The sequence below is a fragment of the Accipiter gentilis genome, chromosome 1, assembly GCF_929443795.1.
Source record: "Accipiter gentilis chromosome 1, bAccGen1.1, whole genome shotgun sequence".
NCBI lineage: Eukaryota > Metazoa > Chordata > Aves > Accipitriformes > Accipitridae > Astur > Astur gentilis.
In genome coordinates this window covers 23,133,509-23,156,454 of record NC_064880.1, presented here as the reverse complement: position 1 = coordinate 23,156,454, position 22,946 = coordinate 23,133,509, and the positions used below count along the sequence as shown (strand labels likewise).

The 22,946-nt window shown below is 36.4% G+C and overlaps 1 protein-coding gene across 8 annotated transcripts in view; it reads left to right on the top strand.

Moving 5' to 3' along the window:
* The window catches only part of RFTN2 (raftlin family member 2), a 37,072-nt gene continuing 14,126 nt past the window's right edge, over nucleotides 1-22,946 (top strand). For 5 of the 8 annotated variants that reach the window (XR_007507740.1, XM_049814533.1, XM_049814454.1 and 2 more), the window contains exons 1-7: nucleotides 278-668; nucleotides 5,785-5,968; nucleotides 8,655-8,766; nucleotides 10,777-11,089; nucleotides 13,684-13,884; nucleotides 18,533-18,654; nucleotides 19,797-19,900. Coding sequence is in view for 7 of the 8 variants with exons in the window: in XM_049814533.1 (XP_049670490.1) it covers nucleotides 530-668; nucleotides 5,785-5,968; nucleotides 8,655-8,766; nucleotides 10,777-11,089; nucleotides 13,684-13,884; nucleotides 18,533-18,654; nucleotides 19,797-19,900 (1,175 nt within the window). In the remaining variant the exon portion in view is untranslated. Of the gene's footprint in view, nucleotides 65-277; nucleotides 669-1,382; nucleotides 1,434-2,661; nucleotides 3,525-5,784; nucleotides 5,969-8,654; nucleotides 8,767-10,776; nucleotides 11,090-13,683; nucleotides 13,885-18,532; nucleotides 18,655-19,796; nucleotides 19,901-22,946 lie in introns of those variants that run through there. The other 3 variants (XM_049814203.1, XM_049814675.1, XM_049814762.1) reach the window with 3 other exon arrangements.

Below are 22,946 nucleotides of genomic sequence, written 5' to 3'. Positions count from 1 at the left end.
CTTTCATTCTGACTAACTTGCTTTTTTCCTTCTGACTTGCTACTGCAGTTGAGAACTTCTGGAGGTAAGTAATTACAGACAAGTTTCTCTCAAACTTTCTTTTTCAGTTCTTCTCACCCCCCTCACCCCCCCCCCCCCTCACCCAGGCAGTCTAGAAGGACAAACAAAGCACTATTGGTGTCCTCTGCAAGAGAGCACTGATAGGGGGCTGGCTGTAAATTGACGTGGCATGGAAAATCTCTGCTAGTTTGTAGCAGCTCTAACATTGCTGCAAAATCACGCCTACTCCTACCAAGTTTGTAGCTTGAGATCATCACGGGTTTGCTGTTTCTCTATAAAAAAATGAATGGAAAGTACCTTCGCTTTTTGATTTGGGAACCAGACTTCTTCTCTGTTTGGATTTACAGCTAATAGAAAACAAAATCATAGGGAATTATTTGGTTACTTTTTTTTTTCCCTGTAGTGAGAGCGACAGATCTTGCTGCTCCCCCCACCTTTTCCTGCGATTTAATCATTTGCAGATCTTGCCATGGGGTGCGGACTGAGAAAGCTGGAAGACCCAGATGATAGCAGCCCTGGAAAAATCTTTTCTACACTGAAGAGACCACAAGTTGAGACAAAGACGGATTCTGCTTATGAATATGTATTGCTGGATTTTACTTTAGAAGGTATCTTTTTATCTTCTATCTTTACTACTCTGAGAATGCAAGGAATAGGATTTAACTTAGTTCTGTCTTGTTTGGCTTACAGTAAATCTTAGATACTTTTATCAAAGCTAGCCAAAACGTAAGACTTTTATTTTGAAACACAAATCATGACGAAGGTCCTCACTTATATACAATTACAATGGAAACTACTGAAGTATTTTTAACAACCAAACCCACCAAATTACACAACTGTCCTTATTAAGGAAGCTCGCTAAAAACTGTTAAGAGATTTTCCGAATTTCCTGTGAGTCACATACTGCTATCCGTACTCACTTTGAATAATGGTTGTCTGAATTCAGTGTGACGGTTCAGAAAATACACTGTGCCTGAGCCTTAATTGAATAACAATTTTTTAAAATGCACTCAACTTCCACAAACGGGCTGTCATTGTCCTTGTTACTTTATGCAGAAGTAAGTCTGTTTCTTATTTGTATACCAGGAGTAGCTTCCCCTCATGGTTTTAGTAAGAGGCTTACAGTTTCATCTTACTGTTTTTTTTCCAAATGCTTTACTTGTAGTTGTTGAATAGTCTTTCGAAATCATGACCAAAATGAAACAAAATCTGTATGCGTAGCTAGAGGCAGACAGTGCGCTGTGGGATACTTCCTTCCCGAGGGTGTCCCGTCTCTATCAGAGCAACTCCCTGTTCCACAAAGTTGAAAACATAAACAAGCCCAGATGGCTGCCCTCTGAGAACAGACAGCTCAGTTTTGCAGTTACTTTGTAGTAAGTTGCATTTTATAACAACCCAATCTACTGGAACTTCCTAATAACAAGGATTTGAAGTAAATGCAATTGCTGGAAGGGTGTGATAAAGGGAGAAAGTGTCAGTGCATGCCTTGTTATGTTTTCAGGCACTTTTTCATAAACAAAACTTGGCCTCTGCTTAGTTTTAACTCTAAGTTAAAGGGTGGTAGTAATAATTTTATTGAAAATGTATCGGTCTGCTCATTGAAAAACTGCAAGATACTGATAGAAGACACATTCTACTAAGTTATATTACTTGACATCCAACTCTTGTTCTGTTTATTTACACAAATAGTTTCTCACTGGCTTGTTCTTTTTGAAGAAACAAACTTTGTGTTGAGTAAGTAGTAGTCGTAATGTACTGGAAATAAAGTTAGGCTGTCTAATGCATACCTGACCGACCTACTAATCTACTGATAATAGGATAATAATTTTTTGGGGTTTTTTTTTTTTAGAGACTGAAGGGCATTTAGTGTTCTTAAATAGTCTGTGTTCTAGATAGTTTTGCTGTGTTTTAAAGTAACAAGTTTCTGGAAGTGTTGTGTAAAGTATTTGTTTTAAAGGTGGTTGTGACTTTTAAGAAAAAGCAGACCAAACAAGTGTAAATAAAGGTGTATCTCTTATTTTAATAACCTATCAGTAGAGCAGTAAAGTTTCATTTTCTCCTGTTTAGTCGGATATCCAAAAGTGCTTAGCTTCAGTGACTTACTGTGGACTTATGAAGACTAAATAACAGTGAGATCAGTTTCAGATAGTTGCTTAATGTTTAGGTTTCTAACTGTAAGTGAGCAAGTGGATTTGTAAACATAGGTATATTTCTGTTGAATGGTTCTAGCTGTGTGTTTATTTGGCCTTAAAATATTTTTTTTGTTTGGGGTCTATACTTTTTAGAGCTAAGATAATGAAGACAGGAAAAAAAAAAGGTGTATATACTGTCTTGGCAGCATTTCTGAATTCCGTTTGCTTATGAAACGTGGGGATCGGCTAAAGTACTGTGGGGAATATGTTGGGCTTTTTTTTTCTTTTCTTTTTTTTTTTTTCCTTCTACTCCAATCAACTTGCTCACATACTTGTTGCTACTTGAATATCCTTTGGCTAAATGAAACCTAAATGGGAGTATTTATATCACTTCAGAGCAAAGTTAGTTTTCACTCTGCTGTCAAGTTGTGTTATGTCTTCATGGCACTCTGTGTCTGCTGATTTCCAGAGCAAGATCTTCCCCAACATCTGAGATTTCCGTTTGCCTGAGTGACTTGTTACCACTGGATCTTGCACCAAGTAGAACAGAAAATCTGCACTTAGTATCCTTTATAAGATCCTAAAATAAGCTATGTCCTGCATTAGGATAAAAGTATAGCAAGCATAAATGCATTATTTTCATTTAATATGCTTTATTCTCTGCTTCATCAGATTTATGCTATGTGAAGTTGAAATGAGCCTGCTGGGGAGACTTTCGGGAGTCCCTGATCTTCTCCCAAGCCATGATGCAGATTAGGTCAACCGTGCTGTAGTCTAAATTTGCTGGCTGGACACCCTGCACATCTTAACAAGTTATCTATCAGCAGTGTATTGTACCTTGGCTTCTCCCCTCCTGGTCCCCAAAATACTGCCATCCCTACTGTAGAAATCAGCTTTGAGTTCCATGAAAGTTCTTCTGCATCAAGAGAATCCCAAACAAGAAAATTATAGCCAATCTTATATTTTGGTGGGATTGAATGGTACAAAGGAAAGGGAGCAGTGGACTCTGAAGTATAATTTTAAATGCCTGTCAAGGATTGTAAATTCTACAAGCTCAATCATGAGGCATATCTCAGTTACAAGAACAGCTGTTATTTTTTGATGTCAGCCTAACCATAAAGTAGGGATAGTTTGAATACTCCTACTCCAGGCAGAATGTTTTTGCTTTTCCCACAACCTTCCTATTAGGGGAAAAAAAGGAATATTGATGCAACCCACTAAGATGACATGCTGTGAAGTTCTTGTCACTCTGAAGAACAGTATGAATATGTATGAAGTAGCTGTTTTGTCATCATCTTCGGTATCATGCATCTGAAGCTTACAGCTAGCAAGGTAGCTGTAGTTCTGTTATTTGTAAAAGTATTTTGGCTACCTGTTGACAGCACATCAGGAAGGAAATTAATGAAAAACACTTAAGACATTTGCAAAATCAGTGAAGTGATGATCATGTTGCATACATTCATGCTGTTTTGGCTTGTGGACTGTAGAGGAGTTATTCCTACAATACACATTTAATGTCTTCTGGATTTACTATGAGTGGAATCATGGGAGGGAGGCGTCACTAAGGGCAAAATACCATCTGTCTATGAAAGGGAAGGCTGTAATGTACTGTCTGCTTAAAAAAAAAAAAAAAAAACAAAAAAAAGGCAGGCAAAGTAGCACAAAGAAGTGCAACAGCCCAGTCCCTATGACTGAGAATGGCAGAGTTTACATTAATAGGTTGAGTTTGCTAGTTATCAGCAATAAACCATCAATATATGTTAGTGATACTTTTTAGTGGTGTGCATTTCCCATGGTACACTTACTCTGGTTTCTCTTGATAGCTTTTCTGAGCTGTTAAGGCTCTTACAGTGACAAGCAAAGTAGGCCTCCATTCCTTTTCCCTTTAGTAAAAGTTGGTATTTAAAAGTATTTGAGTGTTGCAAAACTTTAGTTTCATGGTGGTGGTGTGGTTGTGGGTTTTTTGTTTTGGTTTGTGGGTTTTTTTTTAAAAAAAAGCCCTCCATAATGTGTATATATATCAGTATTATTCCCATTTTATTGTGGGAAAGTAGTATAGAGATTGATGTTTTATAGAACATATCACTCATGAACCAGCAGAATTCTAATTCAGTTTATTAGAATAAAAGATTTAGGCAAACTAAAGATTCATATATCTGGTTTCTGATACTTTAAAGCTGTAGGATAGGTAGACTTTGTGACTTGCTGTGTCTTTGATAAAGTCCTTAAATTCCTTGCTATTGCCCACCTACAATATAGGGCAGGTAGATAAGAGGATGTAAGAACATGAAATTAACTCTTAATGAATACACTTACAAAGTGGTGAGTGAGATTTATGTCATCACATTTATCTGTTCTTTTTTCTTTTATATAATTTTTTTAAAATTGCAGAATAAAAGACAAATTGATGTATTTAATTGTTTCCAGTTTATTGTATGGTTTGAAAGGGAATGTTTAAAACAGCATGTTAAAAAGTTTGTATCTCAAAAAAAGTGTTGTGAGGTCACTTAGTTCCAATTGAGGCATCCTCTAATACAGTTGAACACTGGTCTTAATGCACTGAAAGTCTTGCACAGAGAGGGACTCGTCAGAACACAAAAAAGTACGTCACTTGCAGCAAGGGTCGCTGATAGAGACCATCAAATTCCAAGCCAAACTGTCTTTTCATAAGAGTTCATATCTGCAAAGGATGAAAATTTTGATGATGGCAAATATATGCTGGCATAATTGCTCTTCAGTTACCATCTGTATATGAGTATTGATTTCCTGCTTTCTGAGAGCATCTACAATTCCAGTTGGAGTTGAGTGGCACAGGAAATACTGACCATCAGACTGACTGTGGCAGAATATTGTCTATTACTAGTGTGGAATCTTCCTTTTTCTCTGTAAAAAAAGCTGTGGACCAGACCGTTCAAAAAGAGATCTCCAAAAAGTTTTCCCTTTATCTATGTAGTTTCCCCCAATAGCTATATGGTACCTAGCTGTTGCCTTTTGATTGGAAATGCTTGCACACACTCAGAGGGATCCTCCTTAGAAATTAAAACACCACGTAGCTTAGGTGACACGTACTTAGGTCTACTGGAAAAAGGAATTGGGACTATGTTAAAAGTTCAACCTACAATCCACAGATCACTTCTAAGGATCAAAAAAAATTTTTGAAGAAAAACAAACCAGTTGTTCTAGGCTTAAATTTGTTGTATGGGAATTTACCTCACAACTAAGGTTTAAGGATACTGCTTCAGTATGTTTAAGGCTTTGGCTAGGCAAAATAGTTGCTTTGTTAAGTTGAGACCTATTGTGTGTTTAGATGTTGATGCTGCTCTTAAATTAGCTTGGCCAAGCTAGATCCAACAGTAAGTGTTGCCAAATAGGTTAAAACCAGATCATATTAACTTGTAAAAATACATACTTCACGTAGTTGAATACTGTTGAATCAGCTGTGAATCTGCCTATTCTTGTATAAATAGAACTGTCATTTTTTAGTAAATGCCTTGGGATGGATTTTGTGTGGTTTATATAAAAGGAACTCACCCAAAAAGTATATGGGCATACATAGTATAATGTGCTTCTCTTCTGCTTTCAACACTTTTAGCTTCCCCAAACCCAGAAGTTATCAAGATCAGTTCTGTGTTGGATATAGCATCTAAGGTGGAAGAATATTACAGCAAAGGATATATTGTAGGAGCTGTTCATCCTATTATACTGCCAATTGGACGTAGAAGGAATTTCCCTGCAAGTCATATGTATCGAGTGGTACTTTCACGATTAAAATTAAGGTAACAGTGAAATAATTTGAATACATTGATCCATTACTTAAGCCATTTGTAAGTGGATTGCTCAACGTGCATAATTTATTACCAGCTTGAAATGAGCACCTCAGAGAATCAAATAACTGTTCCTTGTCTGGAAAGGTGAGCAAGTTAGTAATGTTTTTTAATTAAGACTAAGTACACAATAGGATAATGTCTACTTTGCCTTAGTAAATGTCCAAAAAAAAAATCCAAAGTTGCTTATCCTAATTTGTGGGAAGATAAATTGTTGGTTTAGCCTTTTATTTTTAATACATTTTTATAATAAATTATCATCTGTCTTAGAACCTGCAGCGAATACAAGATTAAACAAAACACTAAGAGTAATAAGCTGCTTTAAATTCTCTCATGTCTGTTTTTTCTTCTTAATATTCAAAACTTTCATGTTTTTACTTTTCCCATAAGAGCATTATTCAGGGAAAACGAGCTATAAAGTGTGAATTAGTTTGTCAGAGATAGTTTATTTTTCCTTCTTAATAAGAAGGAAATAATCATTCTGTGATTGGAGGTCATACAAAAGCTTGGTTTTGACGCTGAGGGAGAGTCAAGAGTTTGTGTTCATGTTCCAGTTCCATAGTCTTGCTTATTACTCCTGGTTTTGCTGCATTGTAATCACCACGTGATCATAAAAGAAAATGTACAAAGAAATTTTACCATTAGTTCCTTTGAATGCAAAGAAGATAACCTTTTGTTCTTGCTCTGAATAACTAGAAAAGTGGATTTCTTACTGCATTAAGAGCTGTCATGCTTCCCGTTCTCTTCTGAGTCCTAGTGTGATGCGCAAAGCTGCTTTCATTTTCTTTGGAAGACCAGAAGGGTGTGAGTCAGAAGGTGCCCCCTGCCACTCCAGTAATGCTTCCATAAACCATGGTTCATTTGAGGGAGCTTCTCAACTGCTTTGCTTAAACAAGCATTGTCCATGGTATTTGCTGCTCATACAACTTACCTTTATAAATTCATCTGCTAACAAGGTGAATGTTGTCCATGTGGGCAAATGCTTTGAAAACTAAGAAAAGCCAAGTACTTGCTTTCTGGAGCTGAGGCTTCTAAGAGCTGAGTCTGCCAGCACACAGCTCCCACAACTCACCTTATCCCTGTAGATGTGGGATCTTTATGAAGTTGTGGTTTGAACTTTTAGGATCTTGAATAGGTGAAGGATGAGACTCTGCAGCCAACATGTGAAACTGTTGGGTGTAGATTCCCCACTTCCTATGCAGGCGCCATATGTACCTGTGTTGGTTTTCCTATAGGCAATACACCTTCTCTGACTACTATCTGGAAAGTAACCTTTTATATTTGTGTCTCATTGATGTTTCATTCTAAAGCAGGTGGTTATGTGAAGGAAACATCAAATAAAATCACATTATATTATTGATATACACCAAATATTGTTCTCTGAGTAATAACCTAACTAGCTTTAGATAAAATGTGATTAATACTATTTTCTACCTTTAAATGGTGTCATGATTTAACCCCACCCTGCAACAAAGCACCAGTCAGCCACTCCTTCACTTCCCCCCCCATCCAGTGGGGTGGGAGAAAGAATCAGGGCCAGGGGGGAGTAAAACTCGTGGGTTGAGACAAGAACAATTTAATAGAATGGAAAGGAAAAAAAAAATAATGATGGTAAGAACAATAATAAAATGACAATAATAATAATTAAAAAATCAGAATATACAAAACAAGTGATGCACAATGCAATGCTCACCACTCGCCGACCGATGCCCAGTTAGTTCCCAAGCAGCAATCCCCCCCAGGCCAAATCCACCCAGTTTATATACTGGGTATGACGTCCCATGGTATGGAATACGCCCTTGGCCAGTTTGGGTCAGGTGCCCTGACTGTGTCCTGTGCCAACTTCTTGTGCCCCTCCAGCCTTCTCGCTGGCTGGGCATGAGAAGCTGAAAATCCTTGACTTAGTCTAAACACTACTTGGCAACAACTGAAAACATCAGTGTGTTACCAACATTATTCTTATACTGAATCCAAAACATAACACTATACCAGCTGCTAGAAAGAAAATTAACCCTATTCCAGCCAAAACCAGGACAAATGGAAGATAAAGCTTGTTGGAATCTCAAATCTGAGTGATTTAAACACTATCTAACCCGAAGTAATTGTTACTGCAATGTATTTCTAGTAGTTGCCTACACTGTATTTCATAAAATAGCTGCAACTCTGCTTTAGTTAGAAAAACTGAATTGCAGCACGTTAACAGTGTGAAAGTACCATTTCTATTCATAGCGTGTTTTCTACAAAACTGAACCTGTTTTAGGCTTGCTACATTTATAGCTTAAATTTGTATTTTTTGAGTTATCAGAGATTTGGGGGTTTATTTATTACAAAAGCAGGGCTGTTTGTCAATAAAGCTCAGTTTCCAAAAGATGTCTATTCATCAGTCTTCAGATGAAATTCCTGTTAAATTATTAATTTCTTACCCTGACATTGCAATATACAGTACCTGCCGCTTTGTGTAAGAAACAGAACAAAACACCAAAAACCTGAGTTCTAAATAAAAGCATGAAGAAGTGTTGCCAGGGCATTGCCAGGATTTCATTCATAACTATTCCAAAAGAAAAGAATTCTATGTGCAAGCATTTGCCCAAGTTAGCGGCAAACTACTGACAAAGACTGCTTTCTTCCTGTGTTCTAGCCAGAAGCATACAGCACCCAGAGGACAAAGCCACCCCAGGCTGGTGATTGAGGAATGTCCTTTAATGTATGAAACACTGACAAATGAGGTAGTGAAAGGACTGTTAGAAAAGGTAATGGAGGGTTTTTTCAAACTTCTCTTCAAACTTTTATTTCTACCATACATGTAAGTTATATTTAGTGGGTGATATCTTTTTGAGTTCTAACCTTGGTTCATTTTATAGAAGCTACAAAGGCTTTTCTTGATGCAAAAGGAGTTATTTTTCTTCACTAGTTGCTTTTTCTAATTTAGGACTTATTACTGAGCTCTGTAAAGCTTTGGGAGACTGGCTGCTTACACGACTGAAAGCAGAATTGGGCCCAAACTCTCAGTCACTCTTTATAAAATGCTTGCATGATAGCTTTTTCTGGAATTAATATTTAAAAAAACCCTGAAGTTTTATGTTGTTCTGGGTTAAGTAAGGTATTCCTAATGAACATAAGTGTATTCAATTTCTAAGATTTTTTTCATTCATTAACAGAAATACAAAATACACAGTAACTGTTTTGAAAATACTGTATAGTTAAAGAAAACTAAACTTCCATTGGAATGTTAGCTCTAGTTCTAGTTCTTTTTGTGTTTAACTTCCTCTGCAAAATTGAAGACTTGCTGAAACAGGAAACGATTGTTATTATAAGAGTTAGAGTGATATCTTCTATATTAGTTGACAAGGAAAGAAGTAGAGGAAAAAGCACATTGGAGATCTTTAATGATCTTTGAAATCATTACAGAGTTGTTTAAAACTTCTAAATGGCTTGTTTTGAAATGTTTAGGTGTTTCAAATTTAAAATGGGATTCCATTACACTTTTATACTGTATGTATATTGCCAGGTTGGTTGTATAGCATACCAGACAAACATTTAAAGGAGAAATATACTTGATTCAGTCTTGCAAGCAAATCTGGCACAGAAGTAGCATGTGAAAATAATTTTATTTTAAAATGCTCCTAGTGTTTTAAAAAACTGAGCCAGTAATCCAGTAAAAAAATTACTTGTTTCAGATCTTAAAAAAAAAAAAAAAAAAGATTGTCATATTACCTCTTTTTCTGCATGTTGCTTGTCACATTTAAAATTATTTTGGTTGTCTTGGAAGCAGCAGCTCTGTATAATCAGAGTGATTGGCATATGGTATCATTGCTGTATGTACATAATGGTGATAGATAGTAACACTTCAGTCTATCATGGTACTAAAAAGGGATTATAGTACCATAAACTATTTGAGTGTTACTCACTCTTTTGATACAATAGTTTGTGAGTTAACTGGATAGAGATCCTTGCCCCTCTGCCCTCACTTAATCCAATACTTCCTAGGTGATGTCTTCTTCCTGGGCTGGGTGTCTGTATTTTCCTGGAAAGACTTCATTGCACAGGGGAGCTTGTAGCACAAGATGGCAGTGGGATCACCTTCCTAAATGGCAGCACTTCTTATTCCAGAAAAAAAAACTCCTCCCTCCAAGAATAGACACACATCCCACAGGTAGCACATATTCTACAGTTGTATTTTGAGACTTCAGTGCAGAGAAAAAGACCCACTACTGGCTGAAAGCAGAGTTAAGGAGGGTTTAATTTGCTTCTAGCTCCCTCCTTTCTCTGCTCTTTCACTATTCTCAGTAATAATGAAGCTGAGTAGCCTCTAAGGGAACCAGGGGATAATGAATCATGACATGTGACAAACAGATATTTCTATAGTATTAGTGGTCAGTAATTTTAGTATGACTAGTATCACATGTTTAGAGAAACAGTACTATTTATTGCACCAGTATACTGCCTATCACTACGACACAGCAAGTAAAATACTTGGGATATGTTCTAAATGAAGGACTTTGTATACACTGAAGTCAGTACCAGTGTTGGCCACTGTTTTTGGCCTGAGTCCAAAGACATGCTGGAAGACTTCCATTTACTTTGAAACATGGGCAGCATACAAAGACAAGCCACCCTCCTATAGTACAGTGTTGTGTCTTTATGTCCTTGAAAATCAGCAATTTCGTTAAACAGAACATGAATATAAAACTTTTTTTTTTTTAAAAAGTTACATGTAATTCTAAAATCACTTTGCAGACAGATTTCTGTTGTAAATACAGGTTAACGAAGCTGCTAAAAGAGGAAAGAAGTTTGTGGGATTTGTAACGCAGCATTTTCCTCAACCTAAAGCCTGTAATGGAACAAGCGCAGATGGAAGTACAGAGGTGGAATCAACGCTGGGCAGAAGAAATAGGGAACACAGAAGAAAAAATTCTGATGAAAACTATAAAAACTGGAATGAAGGGACATTGAGTGGTCACTCATCTGAGAGTGGGATAGAGGAGGAAATGCAAGCAGAAAGCAGTCTGCTACAGGATGCAGATTTCCAGTTTGGAAAAGAAGTCAGCCCTGTTAAACCACGAAAAGGAGATGGTAATAAATGCTGCTTGTTTATTGCAGAAATAAGGTATTTTATTGAGCTGTTGTTTTAAAAAGGTGTTGAAAAGAAATAACAGAACAGCATGTTCTATTGTGTCAAATACCGGTTTTGGAAGATGCATCTTCCTTAAATGCATACATGTTTCTAATAAAGTTGCCAGTGGAAGAAACAGAAGAAATATTTACGTTCTGCTCTATGTATGTGTGAACTGTGGTAATATATTAAATTGATATTTCAGTTTTCATATAGACTTTTATAAATGTACTGTCATAATTCTAATTTGTAGTTTAAAGAAAAAGGGAAAAACACAAACAAACCCCCCAAAATCGCCCATAGCGTCATTCTGATTTTAAATGTGGTGCGAACAGATAGCTTTTTTGCTTTATATGCGTATAACAAATATGGGGCAGTAAAAATCTTTTCATTTAGAAGGATGCAGTTGTTTTAAAACCTTTTCCTAAATGCATATAGTTTTCGCTTACTCTTAATATTAAAACATAAACATGTAATAGATTTCCAAGAATATGTTACGATGCCAGTTCTCCCTTTTCCAAAACAGAGCTGTCTCAAAGAAAGGCCCTTCCGGCCAGAGCTGTAATGTTACGTGCTTCTAGCCAACTCACATAATGTACAGCAAACAAATCCGTTCCTAATGGATTCTTTCTGGTTAACGTGCCTTCAAGAAGGATCCTGAAAGAGATTGCTTAAATTAATGCATTGACCATGAAATCAAAGAGGATAATTGTTACAAAATGAATTTACGCTAGAGAAAAGTAAGCATTAAAAAGTTGTGTAGGAAGGAAAAGTATCATGGAAAAATGTTGGTGCTGTGGTAGAAAACTTAGTTGTAGAAGAATCTGAGATACTTAGTGTAGTCTGTGTGGGAGAGATTACCTGAAACAGTGACTTCTGATACTGAAGCACTAAGGCCTCCTGGCTTGCTAGGAAGAAAAGGTGAAAAGGAAGAGATAAAAGCAGGAGAACTAATGCCAGACAGTATTATGGAGAAAGCAGGCAGCATGAAACTTTCATGTCAGATTGCATTTTGCCATAATAGGTTCTTCCCTGATGGGCCAGACATATTTTAAGTGCTCTCAAAAGCAACCTTTTCACTTTCCTGTTAAGAGTTAAGCACCCTCTCCAGTTTGTAGACTGTCAGGATAATGACTCTAAGCACTGCGATAATCAATGTCCCTGTTATTTTCAACACTTGAATTAAAGCAGTTCTTGTACAACTGAGCCTTTATAGCATGATCTGTTAAAGCTTAACTCTTTCCTTACAGCTTGAAATAGTGGGTTTGTTATATGTAGCAGAATAGAAATCCTCTAAGTAAAAAGTGAAAAACTCTTGGTTCTGTTAAGGAGCTTTGTTTGTGCAGACTGGTGTGACCAGGTAGATAAGCAACCAGTGCATCCTCCATGTGCAGTGTTATCAGGAAATTCTTCAAAAAGCTTTGGCAAGAATATGCCAGGCTTCTCTGTACTAGTCAAATACTCAGTAAAGTTACTGGAGTTCATAAGACGAAACTTCTTAAAACTTAACCACCTTTCTTTGCAAATGTTGTATGTAACCAACATTTTAAAAAATATTGGTGTGAATTCTCAAAGCAAGCCTTACATGCATGTAGTGCTACTTACAGTCCAAATCCTACTTTCAAAATCTCCCTCTATTTCTGGAGTGTAGAGAGGCTAGTGTCTTAAGTGGGGTCATCTAAACCAAGTTCCTTTGTTTTGGCAATGTGAATACTTCTGCTTTCTAGAGGTTAGTTTGTGTTGATTTAGGCTGCTTCGATGTTGAAGTGTTAGACAATCTGAGAGCATTTTTTGGCAACTGCTTTGTGTTATTTCTCCACAGCAGTGACATATGCGTGAGTGTATTTGTAGAATATGTTTGTACAGCTAAGACTTCATAACTTGTTATCAGTGATTTCCTAAAATGCTATGGATTTGTGGATTTTAATTTTTGATGAATGTTTGTTTATGAATGATTTTGTAAAAGCAGTGTATTAATGCCTAGATATAAAAAAAGCATTTGAGGATATGCAGGTTTTGTATGCCTAACTCACTCATCAGTTATTGTGTGGGAGACCCCAGTAGGCAACTAATTATACTGGTACTTAAGTAATCTTGAGAAAATAATGGGTAAAAGTCAATATTGTACAAGGCATTCCTAATATTTTAAAATTTAGAAAATGGTTTTTAATCTTCGGTTATAGTAATTTCAAATATTTGTAGTCAGAAGTTCCATGAGCAGCAGAAATGAAGCCTGTTTCCACTGGATTTTTCTTAGCTCTAGTGTATTTTCTCTATGTAAAACCCACTTACCTAAAAAAGGTCCCGTGACAACCCAACTGTAATATATTAAAATTTTTCTCATACCCCAGAGTGTTACCCCCCTCACACCTTGTCCACAGTGTGTTTAGGGCTCAAGCTGAGTACAGTCACATCAGGAAACAATTCTTAAAACTGTTTAAAGAATTAGAAAACTGTTGCCTAGAATTAGAAAACCACATTGAAATAAGAGATAAATAATATTTTTGACTACTGTTTTCCAGGGGTTCATTCTTCTTCCTTTTTCTTTTCTTAGAAAAGCTATACACAGTCTTCAATGTTTTTGATGATGATTCTACCTGCTGGACCTATCATGAAGGTGTTTTGTCTATGAAAGTAACAAGAAAGGGGCCAGTTATTAGTACACTGGAAGCAGACTGGCTAGAATTAACCACATTTTATTATAAACAAGGATTGTCCTTAATTGATTCTTTTGTACACTGGGAGACTTCTAAAGGTGAGTACTGTCCCATAATATCATGAAGCTTTTACTTGTTTATGTAGAACTACATAATTTGCAAAAAGTAGATCATGTTTTGCTTCTTGGTGTGAAGGGCAATATGTAAATAAGTTCAGATAGTCATTGTAAATTTATAGAATCTGATAACTGAAGAGTGAATAACTTGTTTTCTGTGCAGTTATAGCTGTGAATAATTGAAATTTCTGCTTTGTTTTATCAAATAGAGGATTTCCAAAGCAGGAAAGTAGTGTAGCATTATAATGATATAAACCTTTTGTGCAAGTTGTTTCTTCTTTGTTTTGGTTTTTTAAAGGAAAAGATAATGGGGAAAAAATTCATTAGATTGATGTTTCCCTGATGTTTGTATTCTGCTGCTCATTGTAGATACTGTGCTGCACTCTGTTCAATATTTCTAATGAAACAAAAGAGCACCTTGAGTTCTCATCGTGCTTACTGTACTGTTAAACCTAAGGCAGACTTTCCGTGCTTCCTGCTTTCTCCATCTCTTTGCTGGCCTTAAATTCTTTCCAAAACACCAAATTGCATTAAAATTTGACTGTTGATCCTGAAGTTTCACGATGTTTCTGCGTGTTGTTCTGATCAGACATGGACAAATGCGGTGAGTAGAGAAATATGTTTTTATCCTTGCCCTTAACTGTAGGCAGATCCTCCAAGACCTTTTCATACAGCTGGAAAAGGTCTTCCCTCGTCCCTCCTGCATCCTGTGCTCTTCTGCAGGAATCTACCAGCTCAGTTAACACTCACGTTGCTACAATGATAGAGCTTCAGGTCATACGATTTTCAAATTTCCTTCGTCATTCTGCCAGTCTCAGTTGGATCTCAGTTTTCATTCTCCTCCTAGCTCTTTCAGAGTTCCTAGCCTTCATCTTCCTGATGAATAGACACAAGCCTGATGTCAGCAGTGCCGCTGCTGGCCCAGGCCCATCGCTGCACACCCTGCTGAGCCCAAAATCCTGTGCTTTGGCAGAGCTGTCAGACAGTGCTGTACTGCTGACAACAGGAGAAGCTCTTTATTGGCTGAAGTGTTTTGAACTCTAAAACTCTGTTGTTGGTAAAATATGTAATTAAGAGATTCATTTCCGTTTGAACTGAATTTGTCTGAAAGCCAAAAATTAGAAGTGTTGCAAAAAATAGTGTGTAGCTACTGTTGTGCAATTACTTGAAAATAATGTGAAGAAAATGGTTATACTCTAGTGTTAGGGGAACAGACCAAGAGAGTCTGACATAGTTAATAATTTCAGAATGTATTAATTATTGTCATAAATATTGTTCGATAGCAAACTTAGAATTTATACTTCACTAATACTTAGTCTTTGGCTGGGTTTGTTCATGTCTTGCTTGTACTAAGTCCTCAGTTGTTGGTGTTCCTTTAAAATTGCTTATGGCAGTTCAGTGTAAGCAAGCAAAACACAGGGCTGCAGTGGAGGAGAGTCTTGTAGAAAGTTTGTTGAAAAGGTTTCAGAGACCCTAAACAATTTTTGCAATACTCAGGCTGATTATCAAGTGCAGTAGTTTACTTAATTATGTATTAAAGCAGCTTTCATAAGTCATTTTACATCTGCTTCTTACATGAATTATACAAAGAGGGTAGAATTAGTGGGGTTTGGAGTAGTTTTTATATTTATTGTATGTCTTAATTAGTGCTTTTTTTCCTGATATTCTGATGTAAAATAATATGCATTCAGCATCCCCTTTGCAAGGCTTGGATCAGTGAAGGGCTTAAAGCTTTAAACAAAATCTTTGGAAATCAGATGATGTGGGTTCTTCAAAAATCAAACCCTGAAAATAATGAGAACACTTCAGTTTTCATTGTTGGTGGTAGTTTAGTTTTGAGTGTGCATCACTGCATTTCTGTAGCTTTGCAGTAAAGTAGATTTAGTGATTGTCAGAGGAACACAAGCACATCAACTTCACTATATTTACCTCAGATTGAATTTGGCAGCTAATCTCTCTCAAACTGCATATTTTGTGCACATACACAGTCTAGTGGCGCAGTTTGTATTGGTCATCTTTTTTGCTCTTAAATTATAATTCCCATCTATTGAAGTCAGTGGAAGAACAAAGTTTCCTTTGGGGGAGGAGAGGTGAGAAATCAGACTCCTAGTTTTCAATACAGATCTTTTAGAGCTAGAAAATAACTGTCTGGAGATATGTTACAATTCACTGAGGGGTGTTTTTGGCAGCTGTTGAAATTAATCTTTGCAGCTGTTGTCCAACAACAGTTTTACAGTCTTCCCATTCCCCTGTAGCTGTCTGCTCTTCTCTACATGAATAACTATCCCATCTTTAATACGCAGGTTATGACTTATTTAGGGATTTCATGCTGCCTCTTTGCAGCAGTTGGTGCTTCTCCTTCAGCCCCACTTGACTGGTATGTGTTTCAGACTCATGGGTGGGTCTGAATTAAACTGGATGTATTCAAAGGCACAGTTCACTATGTGGATGGAATTCTGCAGCTGATCAAGTGTCTGTAACCACAGTAAGAAATTAATTTAGCTACTGAGTTCTTAAGCTAAAATGTCTGTTCTTCAGGTGAACATTGAAGAGATGAAAGTTTTGCATCCAACAGAGGGAAACCTGACATGCTTTTGGGGGGAGAAAAAGTATTTATGCGCTTGCACTAATTACTGGAATTACTTCTTGTATGTCTGCATGTGCATTTAATTATCATCTTCACCTCACTTCTGGTTTTTTGCTTTTAGACTGTGAGGTGTCTTCAGCAGTAGTTGTCCTTTTATACAGCTTTAGTGAAATGAGCAAATTTTAGCTATTGTTTTAAGAAAAATAAAAACACCAGATACAAGTCAGGCAGCTGCGGAAATCTTCCTCTGGTTTGGACTCTCTATGTTCTGCAAAGTCAGCAGAATTCTGTTGCTACCAGGATCAAAATGCAATACCCAATTTAAGGTAGGAGGAAGTTTTAACACAAAAAGAATTAAAAAAAAAAAAAAATAGAAAAAAGAATTTGTCAATTACCAACTTCTGTGTTCTGCTGCCAAAAGAGGATGCAGTCATAAAAACAAGGTAGGTAAGTTCTCTTTTAGCAGCCATTTGGACCATTGTAGTGTTTCCTCCATTTGTAGCTACCTTGGAGGCTCTCATGATCATAGAAGTACCTAAGATTTGTGGAAGTGCTGTGGCAATGTTTTTGCTTTTTCTGGTTTGTGTTATCTGTCATGCAGGTGAATCAGTTAGCCACACGCAGCTTTTTCAATAGAGGTGATTTTTGACATGGTACACTTTATAAATTATCAGTTTGTCTCAAAATACCACTGAGTGGAGGTATCTTATGTCAATAACCGTTTAAAATTCAGTTATTCTATCACACTTGAAAAATGATAGAAAAGGAAATATTCTAAAATGTTCGAAGTGGACTGCCCATTTTAAGTATCTGCCTGAACACTGAAGAAAAGTCAAAGTCCATGAATTTATAGGATTGAGTATTTATGAATTAGGAGCTGTGCAGATATTCATATGTTTGTGCCTGAAGCCATATATTCAGGTCCATGTACAATTGCATTACATTTATGTGTAATCTAAAAATATAATAACATGTCCAATATCTCCACAAATGCGTGGAAGAGATACATATGCATGCAAGTTTCTAGACAATCATAACTCAAACTACATAAGTCTGCAACATTGCAATATAGTAAAAAATAGTATGAAAACATGGTGTTTTATGGTACATTAACAAGCATGCTCAAAAAATGGGAATTTCTGGTTTACATAGCACAATTTCTGTGCCAATCTGGTCAATTTTTAAAACCAGACCAGTTGTATTCTGTAAGTTTTCTTTGTTCACTAGGTTTTTTTTTTCTTTATCTGCCTTCCCTGAAGCTGTGGAAAAAACAAGCATCTCTTTACATCTCTTTGTGCAATATTAGAGAGGATTTAAATCTGATATTCTGAGGATTAAGTAATTTTACTCTTCAAATTTAGTTTAAGGTAGTCTACTGTCAAGGTACATCTGCACAAAAGGCTTCCCGATGGCTCTTAGGAGAAGCAAAACCAGAAAATGAACCAATATTTGATGCACAGCTTTAGTTTGTGCCAACCGGATACTGTCAGGCTTCGACAAGTGAGTTGGGGAGTTGTGCTCTGAAACTTCCTTCCCATCAGGAATCTTCCTACAATTACTTCTGTTTCAGGCTCTTCCTGTGGCCGTTCACGTATTTATTTAAGTAACAGTAGCTAGACTTTGCACTTCATGCTTCATTTATCTTTTATGCTCTCTCCCACCATGCCAAAAGCCACATTTATTATAAGGCATACAATATTGAAGTTGAATAAAGAGGGTTTGTGTCCGTCTGCTGCGGGGGATATGTTCAATACAGAAAATTGTAATTCAGATTTGAGCATGGAAGTGGCTAATGGTTTTGAGAAAATGAAACAGTTCATAGTTCAATTTTTGTAGAAAAAAGGGGTTTGAATAATAACTTGACTTGCATACTTCATCAGGTTGTAACTAGATGCAGAAATAACATCAAATTTGAGTTATTTGCTGTCTCAATTTTATTTTAGAGGACTGTTCAATGAGAAAAAACAAGCCCATGTGTACACCTCAGTAAGATATCAACCTAAAACTTTATATTTCAGTTTATATTTGTCTTTATGTTCACAGGGGACTATTTACCCAAATCTTTAGAAGGATTATTTATCTATGAAGAAGAAGGTGCTGGGGTTCCAGGTTCTAACAGGAAAGGAAATGATGCAATAGTTGTTGAACAATGGACAGTCATTGAGGTAAATTGGTGATTATTTAGCAACACTATTTCCTACTTATATTTTTCTTTGTTTTTCCTTAGAATGCTTGTACCAGTGTTTGATAAACATTCGGGATGGTTTCTTGAAGCCACCTGCATAAGCTAAACTAAAGCCTTGAATCATAAAAATTAAGTCAGGCCTGTGGCCATTGGTCAATGCGCATAAAAGAAATATGCTGCAGGGATTCTGGCCTGACATTTACAAATGTTCATACCAACAAATACAATCACCAGAGAAAATGTTGTTTGTTTGGGTTTGGTTTTTTTTTTAATGTATGTGTGTCAGACCAGTGTAGACATAATTTCAGCAAGTGCAGCTCCACTGATGATGTGCTGAAGTATTTTAAAATAAAAAGGGGAAGAAAATAGCAAAAACTAGAAACAGAACAAGAAGAAATTGATAGTGAATTGAGTATGGTTTTCAGATGTGTATTCTTAGTAATATTTTACTGCTAAATATGAAAGACTTCATTTTTCCTAATAAATTTACATGTACTACTGTAGCGTGGTACAACAATAAAATAATTTAATGTTTTTTAATATTTTAATATTAAGATTGTTGGTATGAATTAATGACATCTGAAAGTAATCGTTGTTGGAGGATAAAAAGGGCTACTTCTGAAATATTCAATGATAAATAAATTTACCAATGTGAAAAGAAACAGCATAAAATTAAGACCTTGTATATATCAAACAAACAAACAAAACTAACCACCAAAACCCAAAAACTTAAGTATATAGCTAGATTAGATGCTTGCTATTCACATGTGAACTAAAAACCTTAAATACATCGAGACACCTATTATGGTGTTTAAAAAGTTTTAGGCATTAATTTAGCAACATTGTAAGTTTAACAAGTGAGATGTGCTTTGGATGTCTTGCTGAATCAGGGCTCATACCTAAAGTTAATATGTTCTGTCTGTTTTCCTAGACTTATGTAGTCTTGAACTTTTCAAAATTTTTTCAGATTGAAATAGTGAATCTCCACCAAATAACATAGTTCAATGTCATCTCAAAGGAATATCTCATTATAAATGAGAGGAGAGTCATTGTAATTTTTGTAGAAATGCAAATAAAACCTGTACAGAGTCTCTTTACTCCTTTTTATAATTATTAATGTAGGGGTGTGAAATTAAAACAGATTATGGACCTTTATTGCACACGCTGGCTGAGTTTGGATGGCTCCTGACCTGTGTCCTGCCTACACCTATCGTACGACATGACAGGTACCCAAACAATAGATTATGGCATTTTTGGTGTATACCTCTCAGAATTATCAAGTGATTACTTGCATACTTAAACGTAAAAGGAAGAAAAATACTAATAACGTTAACTTCATATAAGATTTGAGATGTAAGTAGCATTATGGTGGAATCTTTTTTACCACACTGTTTTAGGACTACTGACTTGAGTGAGTTTCAGACTAGATCAATAATCCTAAATTTAAAGTACAATGTTTATATCTAAAATTAAAGGATTTATTTAGGAAACTTTTTATCACATACCCAGTCTCTGGCAATGGAGCAGCGATGGGGTTACTCATATATGCTTCAAGTTTAAACAAGTGTTGAAATGTTTCACTAATTTAGGACCTTGGTGAATGACTGGTTGAGACTATGTAAGAAGTCATGTTGTCACAAGACAGTCATGCAGTATTTATTGCAAATGAGGGAGGAGAATGTGCTAATCCAGCAAGTTATTGGGCTGTTTCTCTTCTTCTTTAATGTAGGTATTATGTTTAATTTCAAGTACAGTACCAAAATACTGGATTTCAGTTCTCCGATTGTAAAATTTATTTAGATGACTGAGGGTGCTCTATATACATAAGAAGAGCTAAATAGCAAACCTGGATCCCCTATGGGGGGGGGGGGGGGGGGGGGGAGTTGTTTGTTTTTTTAACAACAACAACAAAAAGTACTCTGCTTTTCTTCATGGTATCAAGCTAAAAAATGGCAAATTAAACACTGGATTAAACATACACCTCTTTTCTCTCTCTCCCTTTTTTTTCCTTTCTTTTTTTTTTTAATTCTTCTTTCATTAGATTAAGATTGCCAAGGTTTGAAAACAAACAAATGTACTGAGGGATGGCTTAGGGCTCATTAAGGACAATGGAAAGAGTGGGTCACTTGAGTAAGCTTTGGATCCAGACCTCACTGTATTAAATCAAGACAGCATGAAAAAGGGTGTGAATGAAAGGTTCTAAGAGAACTGCTCCAAGAAAGTGGAATTTTGTTCAAGTGATTTGACATAATTAAATCAACTCACCCATGTGAGAAGGAGGTTTTACTGGTCAGAAAATAGGTGTTGGGGTTTTTTTGGCTGCGTTTTTTATAATAGTTGATTTTAACCAACTGGTTAAATGCAAAGACAGAAGAAATTGTGGTAAAACAGTATGGCACGTTCTTTTTTTTTTTTTTTTTTTTAAGGGGCTCTGAATGTTTTGTTTTCTTCTGAAATTTGTGAAATTCTGAACTTGTAAAGCTCTTGCTCTGGAGAGAAGCAGTTCTCAGAATATGAAACAAAATGGTTATCCTTTAATTCATTTCTTCAAACAAAGTTTTGTAGTCTAAGCGTATATTACCTTTGAACGTGGTGACTTGTAAGGGTACATGAACTGCTGAGTCTGGTTTTCATAAACAGCTGAAATTTTTGGCCATATCTTAGAGTTTGAGAGTAAGCCTTCAGGATCTGCATCTAATTCTTGAAGGGTGTGAGTGGACAATGGGAGAGAGATATTTTAGTAGTCATGGTGTGCTTTGGGTCACAGGATGAGAGCGAGGTTTTAACCTCATACCTCTTCTATCCCACAAGCAGTGTAACTGTACCCATCCCTGTAGGGTTTGGACAGCAGGGTCAGGATTGTCCTGAGCAGCTGCTGGTCAACCACTCAGTGACTATCCGTCTGCGCTTGCAGCAGGAGAAATGATGCTATTTTGTACCTCGTAGATTGCAGAGCAAAGGCAGTGCCATTTAAAAGAAGGCAAATGCTATACGAAAAAAATAAGAAAAAGTGTTCTAGGAAGTGCTAACAGATTCATTAGGCTGGACCTGTTCCTTGAATTAGTAAGAAGGTAATATACCAGCCAGATATTTAAGTTGCACTAGATGTCTGAAGCAGCATTGCCTCCCAGATGTGAAACAACCAGCCCATTAATAGCTGTGATCATGCAAAAGGGGGTTGTATCCTGGCCAAATCTGAAGCTGGATTCATTTTGTATGAATTTTGTTACACTAGAATAATTTAGACTAATAAAAAGCATTTGTTTTCTGGCCTAAATGGTTAGGTAGGTGTCTGCATGAATTGTCTAATACTTGTTGTCCTAGTGTGGCTTGTGAGATATTTTTGGAAGAAATATGATGAATCATGTTTTGTGTGCCTGTAATATCTCTCTCTCATATACAGCTATTCAATTTTCTTAAAAAAAAAAGAAAAAAAAAAAAAAAGGCCTGTAAACAAGAATTCCTAATTAGGAATTAAGAATTCTTAAGAGTCAAAAAAAGAATGTGTTTCTGTACTGATAGGCTAAGTAGCGATTGATAAATACTATTTTTAGGCATTGATGTTGGTCTTTAAAGAGGAGAAGAAATTCCTGGATGGTTACTACGTGTCCGATATGAAAGATGCCATTACTGTGGTGGTGGATTATCCTAGGAATGCAAGTTAAATATCTCAATAAAGAAGGACACTTTATGCTGCTGAACAGCTGGTCTTTTCCCAGACTTGGAACTCTGACCTCAAAACCCAGCCTGAATATTAACGGCCTTCAGAAACACTGAGAAAATGAGCAACATTTGGGGATGATCTGGCTAATTCATGTATTCATATTTATTTTTAAAAAAGAATTTGTACAAAGCATTTAAAGAAAATTCTATCTAAGAATAAAATGTTAGCAGGGCAGCCTGCTCCCCATTTTCATTCACCGTAATATTTTATTCTCTTCTCTGTCTTCCTCTTCTTCTAATTTATTGCAAAACTTACCCTCATCTGAGGTCTTCTGTGATCTGTTCCTAGCCATTATGCCCACTGCTTGTCTGCAGACAAAGGTTGTGACCAATGGGCTCAGAGGTTCTGTGGCGTGACAGGATTGTCATGCACTGATGTGTTCCTTTTTTTTGGTTTTTACATGATTAGGATTTGAAACAGCTTAAAAAAGACCAGGCTGTCACGTCTGTTCCTATGTGGGTTTTTTTGTTGTTCTTTGAGGTTTTTCTTTTTTTACAGATGTTCCTCTCCATAAAATAAAATGTCCTGTTGCGTGGAGTGTCATGATG